Genomic DNA, 20,084 nt, shown 5'->3' with positions numbered 1-20,084 from the left:
GCTATAAAATACTATGAAAACAATGTGCAATAAAATGAAGTTAGATTGTGTGGGTACCAGCTGCCTATGGATCTTTTTTTTTTTTTGAAGGACAGCTGTTGTGATACTACTTACAAGGCAAATCTCTCACCTTCAATCATCTTCATTTACTCTATATAACATGATCATACTATATATTTAATATTTTGGCAAAGATAATATATATGAACATTTACCTCAGTGGCGAGGCTCTGACTAGCTCCATTATCAAGAAGAAACTTAACCACTTCCAAGTGATTTTCTTGGGCTGCCATGTACAGCGGCGTGAAGCCATTCTAGAGGGGGGGAAAAACAGGAAAAATACATTGAAATTTTTCAGAATCCCACAAATCTTGAAGGCATAGGATTGTAGAAGGCTGAAGCAGGTGACCAATGCTAAGTTCGCACTGAGGACTGAGCCAATTTTGGAAACGTGTTTTCCAATGCTTCTCTATCTGACAAATATCATTTTTAATTGACAGAGTGCAAAAAGAGATGAACAACAATCAGACTGCTTTGCATTTACCTCGAAAAGCAAGAGAGAACTTGATGTGTTCAGTTTTCCCACACAACAATGTCCATGATTTAAAAATTAAGATTCTGAGCAGACTCAATCATAAAAACCATGGATTAAGCACTGGATGGATGTGTGTTAGATAGTTTAGACTCTTGCAAATGGCCAACTCTGATTCCAGAGGTAGGCACAGCGAACAATATGCCCATGGATGAAACATTCATGAGGAAATCATGGACTAAGTTCTTCCCTTACATACTTGTGGGATGTGTCACAAGTACAAATGGAAGGGAGTCAGTACTACGAGGTCACAACACAACTTTTGTCACTCCGTCCCCCTAGCCTGGATGCTTGTGTCTGGCACAACAATTGTATCTGCAGCCACTAAGAAGGACAGACATTCAACACCAGCTTTAGGGAAGAGTGTATCCTCATATCCTTTCAGCAAAAAAATTGAGAATCTATAAAGGTAAAGGTAAAGGTTCCCCCGCACATGCGTGCTAGTCGTTTCCGACTCTAGGGGCCGGTGCTCATCTCCGTTTCGAAGCCGAAGAGCCAGCGCTTGTCCAAGGACGTCTCTGTGGTCACGTGGCCAGCATGACTAGACGCCAAAGGTGCACGGAATGCTGTTACCTTCCCACCGGAGTGGTCCCTATTCTTCTACTTGCATTTTTACGTGCTTTTGAACTGCTAGGTTGGCAGAAGCTGGGACAAGTAACAGGAGCTCACTCTGTTACGCGGCACTCGGGATTCGACCCGCCAAACTGCTGACCTTCTGATCGACAAGCTCAGCGTCCTAACCCACTGAGCCACCGCGTCCCTTGAGAATCTATGCTTCCCACTAAAATGTGGTACATTGAAAAAGTGTAGGATGATTTTTGAAACGTCCCTTGGATGAATACTGAAGCCATAAGCCACCACCAGATCCTTGGTAGGTCTTAACTGAAAATTGTCTTGGGAGAAATGTTGGAGCGGAGAAGTAAGCAGTGGGACTCGGACATGCTCCAGCCGAGAAGGGAGGCATGTGAGGACACCCCTTTTTCTGGGCTGCAGATATTTGGTTATCTTTTCCTTGAGAGGCCTCTGTTTGCTCATGGGTAACATAAGGGCAGGACAAGAGCTGTCAATCTCCAAAAACTTCCTTGGTCTCCAGTTAATGAAATGGATGGGAAGTGCTGGGCTCCTCCTCCTTAACTGGATGGCAGCTGATGAAGCCGAACTCAACTGCAAATGGAGGAATCAGTTTGAGCAATCAGAATGAGATAGAAATGTGTCCTTTTGCCAACCTAAGCCGGGTCATGAAAAAAAAGGCAATGAGAAATTATCCCACCTTCCAAAGCCAATGAAAATAAGGTCTTTGTTAAATGGCTTTTTTGCCCATAATGCTCGACAGAGTGTCTATGAAATCAGCAGATATTTAGGCAAAGTTTCTCTGTTGTTTTAACAGCATTTGTCACAGCCATGTGAACCTATCCTGATCTTACGGGTACTTTATCCGTAGTTTCATTACCATTTGGTCTTTTGATGTTTGACAAAATGTTGATGATGATTTGTTTTGTGAGGTACCTTCTGCATGGGGCCAAAGGCACCATATAGATTAACAGACAGGGCATGAAACAATAAACTTTAATGAAAGTTTAAATGGATGATGCTTCTGGGCATACTTCAAACTCAGTTCCAGAATGTGCAGGGATGCATACATTGCTCCTATTCGTCAACCTTTAAAGCAGCTGCATCTTTTTTCTGGCATTGCATGGCTGTCCTCTGTAGCTGGCAGGTCATCACAGGAAAAGAGGCAACTGATAGAATGGTGGCATATCTGAACTCCTGAATATGCCAAAGCACCTTTTTGGAATTAAATCCAAAGCATTGGGCAGCCCCACTACGTCCTCCTGACGTCCTCCTTCTCACATTCAGACTCATGCTGTATGCTGATTTCCCCTGGGGTCTGAGCTGAGGAGATTTTTATCCTTCTAATAGGGAGGAAGGAAGCAGTAACTGAAAAGGTTGGTTTATATTCACAATTTGACGCAATATGTTTTGCCCGGCAGCTTCCAATGTTAAGTCCAGGGAAGCTACAAGAGGGTGTTCTGTCCCAGCCTACGTACGTCCTTGTTACATCACAAGGCAACCCCTCTTTTAACAGTAGACTGGAAAAATAAACACTTTTTTATTTCAGTTACAGACCTTGTCCACAAACAAAATGGAGCATGAGCCAAAACAGGAAATAACTCACTGGTAAAATAAACAGACCATCATCTCTTGACACAGAAGTTTTTTGCAAACGGTTGCCTCCAGCAACCAGCCCTGCTCACACGTTCCCTTTTTGTTATGCAGCCCCCAAGGTGTGGCTTCTCACTGCTTTCTCCTTCTCCCCTGGAGCTGCCCCATTGCCTCCCTCTGATTTACTCATGTGACCTGTCTACGTTCACATGGGTCTCTGAGGTCTTCCAGCTGTGCTTTCTCTGAGTCTGACTCATCCTCCCAGCACAGCTGGCTTTCAGCTTGATCACAAGTGTTGGGGCCAGGTTCTTCCTCACTTTGTAAGTCTTGTAACTCATCAGAGCCTTCCTCCGAATCTGATGGCTCCCCAGGCCCCTCCTCCTCTGATTCCCCGGACTCAGCTGCTGGGATCACAGGCTGGCACAGAATCACAACAGAGGGAAGCAAAGAGGTTAAAGGACTTTGGTAAGAAGCAAGAAGGGGTAAAGTCCCCCCTGTCAGCAGGGCAGGGTTCCACTGAATATGGCTTTACCTGCGACTGTGCATTGACGTTGGCCCCATTCGTAACCAGCACCTTCACCACCTCGGTCTGCCCAGCCAAGGATGCAATGTGCAAAGCTGTATTTCCTTTCTGTAAGGAGAGATGCGAAAGGCATGTGAAAAATGTGCCAGGCTCTCCAACCACAGGGGCAGCAGGAAGACACCAATGAGCCTGTTTACAGCTCAGCGGTCCCCAGATGACCCACACAGGGATTCTGCGCATAACTGGAAAGCTTCATGATAAGACCCACCGGAGATTTAGGCACTGGGAAACAAACTCCTCTGCTCCAACAGTTCACTCAGCTTTGGGAGGAGACACACCGTGAGAGAGAATTCACTAGATAATTTGAGCAACTTGTGTTCCTATGCAGTTAATTCTCAGGATACAAACTCTTAGCTGTAGGAATCACCACAAATGGTGATTCGAAAAGGGCCCAGCATAAGCACCCCGAGTGCATCCTTAGTGGTCAAATGGCAGCATCTTCAGCATGGCAAGACATTACAATGAAATGACACAGGCACTTGCACAACAGAAGTCACTTCTGTTGCACAAGGATGTCAGGGCTTGGGGGAAAAGAAGTGAGAAGTCATTAGAATGCCAGAGTTTATTGGAACTGGTGTATTTCTTTTATCCACAGTCAAGGTTTATAATCTTTTGTCTCTGGCTGTTGACAAGCCATAGATAATTCAATCTAAAAAGGAAAACTTCTGCACTCCTTTGTCTTGACGGTTTTGCGAACCTGAGATTTCTGCCATTTATTCATATTATGCTGGATCATAAGCTAGCATTACAGCTAGCTTCTTATCCTTTTATTTTATTTTTTTCATTTGCAGACATATTTAATTTCCCATTTTTCATTCCGACATTGCCACTACGCACTGCACCCATCCCATTTCTCTTCTAGCAGGGCTATCAGCTCTGCCTCTCCGGCTGCCCTCCACCTGCCCTGGAGCTGCTGGGCCCAGGCGCAAGTCTGCAGGTGTGCCACTGCTGCAGAAGAGCCGTGCCAGCCCTTCTTTGGAGACCTTGAAGGAGAATGAAAATGGCGACTCTGCACAAACACAGCCGAGTGCTGTAGAGTCGGTTTCTAAGGAACAATCGAGCAGCAGGGAAGCTCTTACTGTTTAGGAGTGTGCAAAATGTTTCAAACTGCCCTACTAGAGGATTGGTGGGTCCTGACTCTGACATTTGATGGAACCCATGGCCAAATTCTCTTCCCTTCCTCTTGATAATAAGTGCTTAGCAATCCAGATGTAAACATTGGATTGCTGCTCTTGAACACTTTTGCACTGGCCACCGACACAGCTGTCATTGCCAAGCCTTTTCAGGCCTAGTGGTGGTCCAATTCAAGGTCTTTGGAATGCAAAACTACTTGACCAGGATGTTGCCTTTGGGCTCAGAGTAATGTAGGCTGCGGCTTTTCAGCAAAGCACGTTAAGAGAACTGTGGTATTTTATCAATCTAGTTCTTCATAATCATGGATGTTATAGGAAGTGGACTTAAGCTGAAATGAGACAGAGTCATCTCCTGACCAGCCTTTGCCTAGTTCTGGTCTCTGAAACAACAACTCTACCTTCCCCAAAGGATTTTCCCTTTCCTCTGCTCGTCCCCCCACCCATTTACTCTTGGCTAAAGGCTTAAGGCCTTTTTCTTCATTTAGTTGCCCTCTGCAGGCGTGGAACCTCAGTAGGAAAGCAATGCAAGATTCAGATACCAGCTCCAGACCTTGGTTGCTGCATCCACATTGGCGCCTCTATGGATCAGCTCTGACACAACTTCTACATGGCCTTCTTTGGAGGCGAGATGGAGAGCGTTCAGCCCATTCTGATAAAAAGAAAAGGGAAGGGGAGAGATTGACGCAAGGCGCTCAGAACAACAGGCGATAACTCAAGAGGCCTAAAGGTCACATTCCAGCATGATGAGAGCTTGAGAGAGAGAAGAGAGAAGAGGAGAAAGTGAAAAGGAGGGAGGGAGGGAGGGAGGAAGGAAGGAAGGAAGGAAGGAAGGAAGGAAGGAAGGAAGGAAGGAAGGAAGGAAGGAAGGAAGGATGGATCTCTTTCTAATTCATTACTTACTCCCTTTGCAATTCAATGTATCATCAGCCTAATAGAAAACAAAGTGCGGTTATCCTTATGTTTTACTTGAATGGCATATTGAACATGGATGATATTCAGCAACCTCTACATCAAATGTATCGAAGAGAGAACATCCCTATGTTGGCAGAGAATTCTGGAAGTTATAAATTTTGGAGCATCACTGATTGGCACTATGCCCAGGGAGGCCACAGGGCAACCTCCACCCACCCCTGCAGAAACACAAACTTATGGAAACTTTCATTTCCAAATGAGAGCTTCACCTTTCAGATGCTACTGAAATGGGTCTCCTATGCACAGTTCCTCAGATGGAAGCCCTGTTTGTTTCCTAAAACTGCACTCTAGTGGCTTCAGCCTTCCTAGTTTAAGGGAATGCCCCATGTCTAGAGTATCAAAGGACAAAGTACTTTTCTGTATAGAAGTCTCAGCACCCAATTCATCTGTAATCAGTACAAATAGGCCTCTTGTATCAAAACCAAGCAATTTCTCCTGTCAAACAAAGATGGAATCCTGTGTTTGGTATTAGTGTATCTCCATAAAATCCAGCGGCGTTAATTTCAAGTCGTAATGTGCGTTACGCACATCAATAGGCACACATTAGGTTGACTTTAAAGCAAGATGGAGACAATACAGTGTAGCAGCCGAATGAGGGCAAGTTGGAGAGAAGTTTTAGAAGCTTCAAATACAATCTAGGGAAGTAAATCCTACTAGGTCCTTAAAATACTACTTAGTGGTACTACATCTACATGGAAGGGAGGAATCAGTGGGGTACCACAAGGCCCCATCTTAGGCCCAGTACTCTTCAATATCTTCATAAATAACTTAGATGAGGGGGGAAAAGGGGAACTCATCAAATTTGAAGATGACACTAAACTGGCAGGTAAAGCCAACACCACAGAAGACAAACTCATGATCCCAAAAGATCTTGACAAACTTGAACAATGGGCCCTACCCAACAACATGAGTTTCAATGTGGAGAAAAGCAAAGTTTTACATTTAGGCAGGAAAAATCAAAGATATAAGTACAGATTAGGTGAGACCTGGCTCAAAAACAGCAACTGTGAGAGGGACCTTAGAGTCCTAGTAGACGATCACTTAAACATGAGCCAGCAGTGTGCGGCAGTAGCCAAAAAAGCTAATACAATCCTTGGTTGTATAAACACAGGCATAGTATCAAAATCATGTGAAGTATTAGCACCGCTTTATAAATCTTTAGTAAGACCACATCTGGAATACTGCATCCAGTTTTGGTCACCACATTACAAAAAAGATGTTGAGACTTTGGAAAAAGTGCTAAGAAGAGCAACTAAGATGATTAAAAGCTGGATACAAAAACATATGAATAACAGCTGCAGGACTTGAGTATGGCCAGTCTAGAGAAAAGAAGGACTGGGGGGCCATGATAGCAGTATTCCATATTTGAGGGGCTGCCACAAAGAAAAGGGGAGTCACGTTATTCACCAGAACAAGAAACAATGGTTGGAAACTGATCAAAGAGAGAAGCAACCTGGAATTAAGGAGAAACTTCCTAACAGTGAAGACAATTAACCAATGGAACAGAAGTTGCCTCCAGAAATCATGGGCGCTCCATCACTGGAGGTTTTTAAGAAAAGACCTGTCTGAAATGGTATAGGGTGTCCTGGTTGAGCAGGTGTTTGGACTAGAAGACCTCCAAGGTCTCTTCCAGCTGATAGATTGAGGTTCAGTGGGGCATAGAATAGAATAGAGTAGAGTAGAGTAGAGTAGAGTAGAGTAGAGTAGAGTAGAGTAGAGTAGAGTAGAGTAGAATAGAGTAGAATAGAATAGAATAGAATAGAATAGAATAGAATAGAATAGAATAGAATAGAATAGAATAGAATAGAATAGAATAGAATAGAATAGAATTGGAAGGGACCTTGGAGGTCTTCTAGTCCAGCCCCCTGCTCAAGCAGGAGAACCTATACTGTCTTGACTGTCCAGTCTTTTCTTGAAAATCTCCAGTGATGGAGCACCCATGATCTTTGGGGCAAGCTGTTCCACTGGTTGATTGTCCTCACTGTCAGGAAGTTTCTCCTTAATTCCAGGTTGCTACTCAATTTCCAACCATTGTTTCTCATCCTTCCCTCTGTTGCTTTGCTGAACAACCTGGCCCCCTCTGCCTTGTGGCAGCCCCTCAGATACAGGAACTATTATGTCTCCCCTATTTCTTCTTCTTTTTTTAGTTTAGATGGGGCTGTTTAGATGCATGCGACTGTAGCCTTAATATATCTGAATATCACTGTTCTTTCTTACCACATATTTTCCCCAACTGTTTTAGGAGAAACCGATTTTAGTTTTTGTTTAGTAACCACAGAATTATTAATATTAGCAGTAGTAGTAGCAACACTAATAATGATGCCCAGTGGACATGAAATATGCTGTTTTCACTGCTTAAGCAAACCTCAAGCCCTCTAAATGAGCTGGATTTCAATTCCCATAATCCCTAGCCAGCCTTGGAAGAAGAACACCTAGCTTATCCTGCAGCGGTTGTTCTGAACTCTTGGACAGGCGCTCTCAAGACATAGACACAAACATAGGCTAGTAAAACAAAATATGTGTTGATGAAATATTTCTACAACCTGATTACAAATGTTGATGTCCACTCCATTCTTTAAGTAATCGAGAGCTTTTTCCAAGTTGCCTGCTCGGGCTGCTCGTAGGTAGCTTGCGTTGGTGTCAGACTGTAAGAGAAAGAGAAAGAAGAGAAGATAAAGAATTTGAAAACCAAACATGAGCTGAAATCTGAATTTTGTGATTTATATAACCGGCCATCACACCCAGATCCTTCATCTGCATATCTGAGAATATTTTTAATTTTAATTTTAACTGGGTTTTAATTTTCTCAGGGTTCTATTTAATCTCTTTTAATTTGTTTTAACGTTTGTATTGACTGTTTTTTAAATGCCCTGTAAACCGCCCTGAGTCCTTCCGGAAAGGGCGGTATATAAATCTAAATAAAATAAATAAATAAATAAATAAATTTGGAAGCAAAGTTGAGCATTAGCATAATGCTAATAACTCGTTATTTAGATTGTCAAAGCTTTGTCAAATATTTTATTACTCCCCATTGTGTATAAGCTGCGTTATGATACTCGCAATACAAAATATTAACATCCATGTAGATATCAGCTAGATACCCCTTCAATGAAACAGGAAAGGAATTCTGTAGCTTTTCTGCAAAAAGATTTTAGGTAGCACCTTGCCTGGCACTGGAGGCTGAACAGGTACGATAGTAGCCATTATTCTCTGACAGAAGAAAATAAGTGTTGTGACTCAGGGCCAGCCTGTGGGTCCGGCAGCCGGCTCAGATGTCTCGGATGACTCAGATGAGGGGGAGGAGGAGTGTGTGGAAGACGAACCGGCTGATGATGGCTTGGAGGCTTCGCAGAGCCCCCAGCCGGGGCCCTCTTCTCAGCTGCGTGAGCCCAATAGTGCGGAGGATGATGACCCACAGCTGGCCCTGTTCAAGGACGCCCGACGCAGGAGGCAGTCGAGCAGGACCAAACAGAGAAAGGCTGTGGGACTCCTCGGGAGGAGGCACAGGGAGGCCACGCCCTGAACTCTAAATAAAAGGAGTGTTTGGGGAAGGGCTGGTTGCTGAAAGCAACCCTTCCGTTTGAGGATTCAAGTTCCAGTGTTTTTGTTTCTTGTTCTGTTATTTGAGTAATAAATCTTGGCAGACGCTTTCCAGCCTTAGACGCTCTCCAGTCTCTACTGTTTGAACAGGGGTTTGCCTTATTGCAAGGCCGGTAGCAGGCTGGTTCAGAACAATAAGAAGGAAACTCCTGGTCACACAACAATTACCATTTGGCAAGTCCGGGAACTAAATTCTCTCGACCAAAACCTCCAGTCTTTCTCCTAAATTTCACCATTCATTTTAAGGCTTCCATGTCTCAAGGAAGCCAACCTCTGCGGGGTTTTTTTAAAAAAAAATATTGTAGTAGAAGATGGTTTGTTGGCTTGGTTCATTCATTTTTAGGCAAGTACAGGCAGTCCTCGGTTTACGACCACAATTGAGCTCAAAATTTCTGTTGCTAAGTGTGACATTAGTTAAGTGAGTTTTGCCCCATTTTACGACCTTTCTTGCCACAGTTGTTAAGTGAATCTCTGCGGTTGTTAAATTAGTAACATGGTTGTTAAGTGAATCTGGATTCCCCGTTGACTTTGCTTGTCAGAAGGTGGCAAAAAGCGATCACACAACCGCAGGACACTGTGACTGTCATAAATATTGCCAACCACCTGAATTTTGATCTTGGGGATGCTGTAATGGTTGTAAGTGTGACTTTTTTTGTTGTAAGTCACTTTTCCCAGTGATGTTGTAACTTTGAACCATCACTAAATGAACTAAATGGTAAGTTCATTTAGGAACAATTTCGACCACGGCTTGCTCCATGCAAGCTACAGTAAGTACATCGGGAGAGAAATGTTTGAAAACCATTGATTGATGGAACTTTATCCAAACCAAAAGGACTTTGCCATGGAGGATCTCATGATCAGCCAACCAAGAATCTCTGGAGCCCAAAGGAATATTTTTGACTCTCACCATAAAAGGTAAAAAAATTACATTTTTCTTATAATTAATGAAACAAAATACTATTCAGTGTATGATAGCAGTAATTTTTGTGTTAATTTCAACATTCAAAATCTCTTCCATTGTCCTGTATTTACAAAAAGAGTGCTCTCTGGTCCATTTTAACACTGTTGTGCATGGAAATCTCTAGCATAATCTCATTGTTCTCAATGAGGACACATTTTGGCTCCGGTCCTAGCGTGGAGCTGATTCTGATTTCCCTGCGGAACAGGAGCAATAACTTTATTTTGGAGGAATGAACTTGCTCCTGGACCACCAACGCTCGATGTGAAGAAATCTTTGCACTCATATGATCCTTTCTTCTTACATAAGAGGAGGAAATTCCTACCACAGAATAAAATGGGTGCTTCTACACACAATGTAAAAGGAAAAAGTCAGTCACCTGCAGAATTTCTCCATGGTTGAACATTCTCACATTCAAAAAGTACAATAAAGCTATTTGAAGAAAGACAACAGACACACGCATACGTTAAATTTAGAAACTGCGGTTTGTTTGTTTAATTTAGAACGTGGCCCTGAGTGATTTACATTAAAAATAAGATACAATAAAGAGGAACCAACTGAAAGAAAACCCTTTGCATCTTAACCCAGCCCCTTGAACCCAGCCCCTTGAACAGAGCCAACAATATCCAAGTTTTTAGAGACATCTGGAATGTCATCCAGGTGGGAATGGCACAGATCTCTGGGGGAATCTTGTTCATGGGGTAAGTGCTGTGACAGAGACGTCCTGAGTCTAAAACAATAATATTGTTTGATTGAACAACCCAGAGCACACAATCCTGGCAGACAAATTGGAAGCAATGCAGTGGGGTCACTTGGGGGTAACAAGGCATGCCAACATTATCCATACCACCTCATTCTGGACCAGATATCACTTCCAAGGACAGTTTAAAGTGCATTAGAGCAGTCCAACTATAAGTTGACTCAACAAAGCTGTTTCTAGCCACAGTGACATTGAAATAACAAAACCTATTGTTGTGATGGAAGCACTACCCCACTGTGCTTGTGTCACAACATCTCAGCATCAACATCAACAGACAAATAAGCGGTAGAGTTGGTAGCTTCACAATGTGCATCTTCTTACTCTTAGGGACAAAGTCTCCTCAACCAAACATTGACTCTGCTAGTTTTGGGGCAAGTTGTAAGCTTTTTAAGTATGTCAGTGCAGACTTAGGTAGGACATTAAGTCAATGCAAACAACTCATTTATCAAGAAGTTACATGGATGTAATAGTGCCAGCCTGGAGGAACGTTGTCCATAGGGTCGCGATGGGTCAGACATGACTTCGCAGCTATCAACAACAATAGTGCCAAGCGGCCATCCTATGGGCAAGCTTTTCATATCATACCAGGTTCTGTGCTTTTCCATGCCACATAAGGCTGCATTGTCTGAATCTGTTCCACCTTCAAGAAGCTATAGAGTTATAGAGTTATCACAATGGCTTAAGCCTCATCTAAGGCTTGGAAGAGTGGTGATAAAGGCACCAAACTGGGAGACTGTGAGTTCTAGTTGCACCTTAGGGACATAAGCACCTGGACGACTTTGGGTCAATCCCTCTCTCTTTGCCCCACAAAAAAGGAGGCCCGAACAAAACACTTCCAAAAATGCTACAAAGAAACTTTTAGAGACTTGCCAGACAATTGCCAAGATTCTAAATTGATTTGAAGGCAGACCCTCACATACACACACAACAACAACAATAACAAATACTTGAAACCAATAAAAGAATCCTTATAATGCCAGAAAACTCAATCACAGATATTTTGTATGGTTGCTTAATTGGGGAAGGGCGGCTGAAGAGCTCCCAGGGCCACAAAAAGTGTGTAGGGGGGGAGTGGGTGGGTGGGTGGGCTTTGTGGCTTTAATATGGTCAAAGGTCATGCACTCCCCATTTTTACAGGCTAAGGAGGAGTTTCAATAGTATGCAAGGGGATAAGTGGTATGGATGTTACTCAAGATTCCTTCTGAATTTTCCACTTTAATTTAAAAAGGCAACCTCTTTATTCACGCACAGTAAAACTCGATTTGGGATACTTAGCAATGCTTTATGTCTGTCATCACCTGAACAGTAGCTTAATTTTAGCATTCCTGAATGGTACACAGTAAGCCAGCCATGTGCTTTCTCTGTATTTTGAAGAAGAGGACCAACTGCATTCCAGTTAGCCCACAGGAGGAAAAAGCACAGTTAATGAGTATGGGAGTATGATTAGGTTTTACAGGAAAAGATGTATTTGTAACAGCAAGCTCTACCCATTCTGGAAATACCTTCTCTTTCTTTCACTCCTAAATGCTTTGTCATTTTTTAGATGGTGGGGAAAAAATTCGATAGACAGATAAATTTTGGGTTTGGGTGAATCATCACACAACATTCTTTATCTTTTAAAACACTGCTTCCTAAACACTTCTGATCTCAATTATTAATCCCAGTGAATCTCCCAGCAATATAATTATTGATTGTAGTCTATAATTGATCTGACAAGCACCCCAATCCGCAGAGTATCCTGCTCATCGTAAATCTCTGGTAGCTACAACAATGTGTGCTGCACCCTATTAAGGATCCTTCCGAAGGGCTACCAAGCAGAACTCCTTAATCTATAGATTAGGTACGGCTTCCCTTCAGCACCTTTTAGCGGACTTGAAGCCTACATAACATAAATCTACAATGCTTATTCACCGCAACTCACTGCTAGAAGCAAAGAAGTACCGTACCCCTGTGGATTCACTCCTCGCCATGGTTCAGCTTATGTTGTTCGTGGTGTCCTCTGTGCACGCCATGTCTCCGTGCACTGGGGGAGAGAATGCAGCGTTTGCTGAGTTGCTAGTAAAATGCCAGAGCAGCAGTATTGCCCATGAAGAGGGAGCAGGTCAATGCACTCTCAGAGCCTTTGCATAGGGCAGGATCATGTCAGCCTCAACCCAGCCCTTCTGTACACATTCCACTGAGGGCAGGCAGACAGGACGGGCAGCCTGACACCCCAGCTTCAGCATGCAGAAGGCCAGAAATCTGATCCACCAGGAAATCTTTTACAAGCAAGCTGGCCTCAAATTGGGATGTTTTTGGGTGGAAAGGCAGAAGGCCTTCAGAAATCTTGCTTCACTTTTCTTTTGCATGCTCGGCCTTTTTATACACCTAAGGACCCAGCAAACGCTGATAAATAAGAAATAGACTCTTAAGCCTGTAAGTTAAGAGCCAACAGAAGCAGTGCTAACTAGAAGAAAGAAAGAAAGAAAGAAAGAAAGAAAGAAAGAAAGAAAGGAAGGAAGGAAGGAAGGAAGGAAGGAAGGAAGGAAGGAAGGAAGGAAGAAAGAAAGAAAGAAAGAAAGAAAGAAAGAAAGAAAGAAAGAAAGAAAGAAAGAAAGAAAGAAAGAAAGAAAGAAAGAAAGAAAGATATTCCGGTAGTATTTCACCTTAAAAACAATAGCCTCTTTCCCTTTCATCAGTATTCTGTTTTTAGGCAGGGGGAAAAAAATAGCAACATGCTTCAGTCTGCTTATGAGCAAAAGTCCAAGCCCTTTCTTCTTGTCTAAGTCCACTCCCTCTACACATGGACGTGCCTCCAAACCTCTCCTGGCCCACAGCTTCTGGGTTAGGGGTCTTAGCAAGATGACCACTAGGTGGCAACAAAGAAGACACAGAAACTTTGGAGTCCCACCAGTAGGTGGCATAAAAAGCTCTGCAGAGCAATACTGTAAATGCCATAAATCAGAGGTCCCCAACCTTTTGGGCACCAGGTACCTGGTTACATGGAGAGAAGTTTTTTCCGCGGACTGGAGGGGGCGTGTGCTGCCTGCATCCCATGGATGGGGCTTTGCTTGTTTGTGAAGACCAGTTGCTGGCATGCTGTGCCCTGATACTGCTCCATGGACCGGGGGGGGGGGGTTGTTGAGGACCCCTGCCATAAATGACTAACAGGCTGCCCCTAGTGGTATCTCCTTTAGCTTGCAAGAAAAGATTAGAAACGCCTTGTAAGATACTCTTCTATCTTTAAAATGTCTCGGTTCAGACAATCACTGGGAGTCAAGCTAAATTGAACATCGCCACAACCTCTTTTGTATACAAGTTCCTTAAGCGTTTCTTTTCTTTTCTTGAATATACTAACACTTTTCCTGCAGAGCAACCCCCACAATTTCATCAGGGGAACTCCCTATCACTAATAAGACATCTGCGTGGAACATCTGGGAAAGAGCTATAGATCCATCACCACGTGCCATCCTTAGCATAGATCCACTGAGCACGTGCATGTACACATGTATGTTAAGATGCATGAATATCATAACACTAGTCATAAAACCAGCATTTATTCTACCCAGTTATTCATACTGGATATTTTGCTGCAATTGCCATGAAGTTGCATAAGAAAATACAGTTGTATTCATTCTGAAATATTTTTATTACCCAAGGACATCATCGTTGTTCTCTGAAAAGTCCTTATCCTCATATCAGTAATACCAGTGGATAACAAACTTCACTCAGGGTGATTGAGCCTTGAAAGTCAGGCTGCTGCAAAGGGGAAATACTTAATGTTCCCCTGCAATCCCAGCCTTCTCACTCATTGCCAAAGTAGGTTATTATACAGTTTAGAGATTCATGCTCTACGGATCATTTGAAGAATTGGACAAAGAATCCCACTTTCACCCAGGTTTAATCTAGAAGGTCATCCAGGATTCTCACTCTTGGCAGATTTTATAACTTTCCCTTCAGCAGCTCTAGCGTCTTCTTAACAATGTGCATTCCGGCTAAATCAGGCACAATTCTTTTATAGATTTTCTTCCGAGCTCTCTCAAGAAAGACCACACAAGGAAAATAGGATGTGCATCAGAGGTATTTTAGGCCTTTTCTTTGACACAAACATATCCTTTTACATTTCTTCCAAGCACCTTCTAGGCAGTAAACAGAATGCCCCATTGCAACGTTTTGGAGGGTGGGGAAACAGAGGACAGAGAACTAAACTTTGACTGACTTGCTTTAGAGGTAAACCTTGGGGAAAAAAACACTCAAAAAAATGAAGCAAACAGATCTACGCCCACATTTACCTGCAAACCAGGAAGATTCCTCTTTCGGTCAAGAATGAGAACAACCACAATAAAAATAGCATTAACTCGTTACCGCCACACAAGTACAGAGAAATAAACCTTAAAACCAAGCTTATGACAGCATCTGCACAGGCTTACTTGGTCCACGGAGCCCTCTCCCTCTTCCACTGCCATTTTCTGTGGTCAAATGTGAAACATGATGATTCAATTAGTTAACACTTTGCACACGGCTTATCAGCCAAAAATAGCTGCCAAACAGAAAGCAACAAAGCCAGCCAGCGTGGCCTCATAGGCTACTTCTCCAACTATTTCTAAAGAATGGGAAGGCAGGTCGGGGTCTGGCTAGGAGCACCAAGAGACATCCTGGAGATGCCTCCCTGAATTGTAATCTTGAGCCCTTTCCGGGCTGCGTAAGCCTGGGATGAGGAGGACCAAAAATAGCCTCCAAATCAGCGGGTAACAAGGCCCAGCAGGCAGGGGTCACTCCTGAAATGAGCTTCCGGGATGCTGTTGACCAGCTGTTCTCCAGGAAAGGATGCAGATTGTGTTAGTTTTCCAGAAGCAACACAACCAGAGACTGACATTTACTCAGCCTGCATGCTGTCAAAAAAAAGGGGGGAGGAGCATTTTAAACCTGGGGAAACAACGTCATGGATGAGTTGGATAGACTGGAGTCCGCCTTCTCAGTTGCCTGAAGAATCAGTGGCATTGGCAGGTGTGAAAGAGAGAGAATAGAATAGAATAGAATAGAATAGAATAGAATAGAATAGAATAGAATAGAATAGAATAGAATAGAATAGAATAGAATAGAATAGAATAGAATAGAATAGAATAGAATAGAACAGAACAGAATAGAATTAGAATGGAATGGAATGGAATTGGAATTGGAATTGAATAGGAATAGAATAGAATAGAATAGAATAGAATAGAATAGAATAGAATAGAATAGAATAGAATAGAATAGAATAGAATAGAATAGAATAGAATAGAATAGAATAGAATAGAATAGAATAGAATAGAATAGAATAGAATAGAATACAACACATTGGCCTGTGGGGTATCCAATTGCACCAGAACTAAAAAATGGTAGCCTGATACTATTTCATTCAAGAATGGGAAATAAACTTGAAGGTATTTATTACTTCAATAATTGATTACAACATTAATTCTACCTCTGATTTGTTAAAACCATTTGTGACAGAGAAAACCACAATCCACCATGACTGAAGCTGACAGAAGTACACAGAAAAGCTCAGGTTTCTGCAGATACAATAAAGACCAAGAGACTTAAGATAATGCAAGATGTACGTGACAAAAAAGTGGATAATGTTTTTAAGACACATATATTAAAATATGCCCTGTTGCAAGTTTGGAAAAAATATCGTTATAAGTTGAATTTTAAAATTCCAATTTGGGCAATACCTAAACATGCGATAGAAAATATAAGCGTGGGATTTAAGCATGATGTGATTACATATAAAGAAATTCTTAGATTGGAAAGAAATGTATGGCAATTAAAGCCATTTAATATTTTAAAAGAAGAAAAGATAGTACAAACTTGGTTCCAGTATGGGCAGTTACAAGCTAGATGGAAACAGGATCAGAAAATTGGTATTTCCATAGTAGATGAAAATTTGGTTAAACAAATTAGAGATCAAAGTCCTGCACATATAAGAAGGATATATAATGCATTGATAGAAATAGACACAGAAACGGAACTTGTTAAAGATTGTATGATAAAATTGGCCCAGAATATTCAAGAACCAATAACGATGGATACTTGGGAAACAATCTGGGTCAGAAATGTAAAATTTACACAGGCACAAAATTTAAGAGAGAATTTTTACAAGATGGCATTTAGATCCTAAGAAATTGGCATGTATGTATCCAAATTATCAGCCTAAATGCTGGAGGTGTGGTTGTGATGATGCAACGTATTATCATATATGGTGGATTTGTAAAAAAAGTTAAAGCTTTTTGGATTAAAATTTGGTGGAATATGCAGAAGATATTTAAGAAAAAGATAAAGTTTTCTCCACAATTATTTTTGCTGGGTATTATTATAGACTGTACTGCTATAGAAACTAAATTGATGTTGAATTTAATAACGGCAGCAAGACTTTTGGTAGCGTAATATTGGAAGAAGGAGGAACTGCCTACTATAGAAGAATGGACTTTAAAAGTTTCGAACCTGGCAGAAATGGCAAAAATTTCAGCATATTTGAAAGACCATTCACAACAAAGATATATCTTGGAATGGAGAAGATGGATTGATTATATTCAGAATAAATATGGGACTAAAAAGTTTCATTTAGCATTTTAATAAGTATTAGATTTATAAGATTTGTTATTATTTAGTTACTTTTAAGGAGAGTTAAAGTGCGATAGGATTTAGTGTTATTATAGCTAGTTAGCATATTATAGTTTAAGATTGTTAGGGTTAATACCCTGTATTATGCTCTGGGAAGTTGGGGGGGAGGGGGAGGCAGGGGAAACTGGGTGGGGGTGGGGGAGGGATAGGTTTTATGTTTAAAATGTATCTGTAAAACTTTGTAATAAAAAATAAATAAATAAAGACCAAGAGAGTTTAAATTTATTTTTTGCTCCCACAGTGACAGCTCGATCCTAAATTGTGATGTGGAACTTTTTCCTAAAGTTGGAAGCTGAATGGTTTCGAAATGTGCTAAGATTTGTTTATTTAGTGTCTCAACAACTAAGAAGCAAAAAATACAAACTGAACACACAATCGGCCATGAAGATAAAAACAATAAGAACTCTCAATGCAACCACTTCACAGGGAGTCCAATTCCCATAGGGAGGAAACAGCCACATCTTAGGGCCTTGAGAAGGCCCAACCAGAGACAGGGCCAATTTCATCTCTGCAATCGATGGAGCCCAGAACATGCCTCTCCTGCCCAACCTGATGGGATGGGAAGGCGCCCCTCAGAGAAAGGCAGTCTTGCAAATAATCTGGCCCCATGCCTTGAAGGGGTGAGACCACCAGGACCTTAAATTCAACATGGAAGCACACTGGCAACCAGTCTAGCTGACAGTTTGTTGACTGCATCTAAAACACAAGTCAAACTTGCGACGTCACATGACGTCGTGCAACGTATCGGAGCTTTTTCCCCATTGCCGGCAATAGGGTGGGCGTGGTTTCCTGGTGACGCGTCCGGCCTGCAGGCCGGCAGTTTGACACCCCTGATCTAAAACAACAAACTATGGTTGTTCAAACAGAAGCAACTGCCTAGTAAAAGGAAGGAGGTGGAAGAGTATAAACCAACAAGACTCAACTTTTCACAATAAAACCATAGTTTGTGAGACCATGGCAATGCTTAGTGATATAAACCATACTTTATAAAACATAATATCATGGTTCAATCATCCTTCTAAAACCAAATAAATGCATTATCCAACTTGTGCCAGAATATCAGATGAATTTACTAATTTAGAAGTAACTCTTCATACAGTACTAATATGTTCTTTTGCCTTTGGGGGTTAGTAAGAGAATATCTGGGAAGTGGAAATATTTTTGCTATTCGTTGCCAAATACTGGTGCCCAGTTATTTTATTTTTTTTACAATGAAACCACCTGCCCCATGGGAAAGGCAGAAAGGCACCACGTGGTGCTTCCCTTCCCTGCTGAAATTTAAGACAGAAGATGGACTTTCCAAGCAAATATCCCCCAGTCTGGACAGCAAGCGAGACTGGCAGGTCTTGTGCCTTGGACCATCCTATATACTGTACACATGTCAGAATCTTCATGCATATATAAGCCACACGTCCACAGCAATTTCTCGTTCCTGGTATGAAAAATCACTGATCAAGCAACTCTACTTCTTTCTTCTTTCACTTCTTTGTTCTTATAACTGTAACTCAAACCACTTTGCTCTGCTTTGATAGCAGATGATAGCACTGTTCCAATATTTAAGGGGCTGCCACAAGGAAGAGGGGGTCATTTTATTCTCCAAAGCACCAGAAGGCAGAATAAAAAGCAATGGATGGAAACCAATCGAGAAGAGAAACAACCTAGAACTACAAAGGAATTTCCTAACAGTGAGAACAATGAACCAGTGGAACTGCCTGCCTTCAGAAGTAGTGGGTGCACCAACACTAGAGATTTTTAGGAAGAGATTAGACAATCGTTTGTCTGAAATGAATAGGGTTTCCTGCCTGGGCAGGAGATTGGATTAGAAGTTCTCCAGGGTCCTTCAAATTCTGTTGTTGTTGTTGTTGTTGCTATTGTTTGTAAATACTGAGATCAAAACATTTAGCAGACATCCTCAGGATATTTGAAACTATGAGATCTCATAGTTTCTTTAGACATGGTTTGCAGAACAAATTAAAACTGGCTTGGTTCACACAACACATTAATGCATGTATCATGGTTTACAAATTACATCTGATACCAAGTGAAAACCAAACAAATAATGTTATAATTTAATTCAATGAATGAATCTAGAGTGCATATTTCACGACAGGACTTCAGATCTATCAGCAATAAAAGCTGGTGCTTCGTGGTATTTGACAGCTGACTACGGGGACATCTGCATCTGATGTTACTGCTTTTGTCAGAAAGTCAAAAGGGACGTTTCCTCTCCTATTTGTATGTGATGTCATGGCACAGATATAAAAGAGGAGGTTGTGTTGCACAATTGCAGTGATGTTTTTCATTATTCTATCCCTGTTGCCCTCCTTGGACATTTACTATATTGTATACGGTGGGGTTTTTTCTTTATATTTTTGGACTTGTCATAACTGTCATGAGTCAATTTTATTGGAAGCGAATAAAGGTGGCAAAGAATCACTCAAGGATGGAGTGAGGATGCTACATATTGGGCAAAATAAGAGGAAAGGATTAATTTAATGGAAACCTTTGGGTCTTGTCTCTGCAGGAGGCATCAGCTGGCTGGCATTTTTGGATTTGGAAGTTCAGGTCTGGTCAGTATTTGAGTGGGAAAGCCCAGAAGGAAGCAGGAAGGAAGCCAGCGCTTGTCCGAGGACGTCTCCGTGGTCATGTGGCCGGCATGACTAGACGCCAAAGGTGCACGG

At 41.9% G+C, this 20,084-nt stretch overlaps 1 protein-coding gene across 1 annotated transcript in view; it reads right to left on the bottom strand.

The window, feature by feature from the left end:
• Positions 1–20,084, bottom strand: part of ANK3 (ankyrin 3) — a 190,115-nt gene that overhangs the window by 117,464 nt on the left and 52,567 nt on the right. Inside the window, exons 2-5 of the mRNA XM_081329703.1 lie at positions 7,987–8,088; positions 5,022–5,120; positions 3,288–3,386; positions 216–314 (exon numbers count right to left, since the gene is read on the bottom strand). Of these exons, the coding sequence (XP_081185829.1) occupies positions 216–314; positions 3,288–3,386; positions 5,022–5,120; positions 7,987–8,088 (399 nt within the window). The remainder of the gene's footprint in view (positions 1–215; positions 315–3,287; positions 3,387–5,021; positions 5,121–7,986; positions 8,089–20,084) is intronic.

This window comes from Vipera berus (assembly GCF_964194415.1).
Source record: "Vipera berus genome assembly, chromosome: 5".
NCBI lineage: Eukaryota > Metazoa > Chordata > Lepidosauria > Squamata > Viperidae > Vipera > Vipera berus.
The sequence above is the reverse complement of the archived record's forward strand: the minus strand, read 5'-3'. Positions and strand labels throughout refer to the sequence as shown.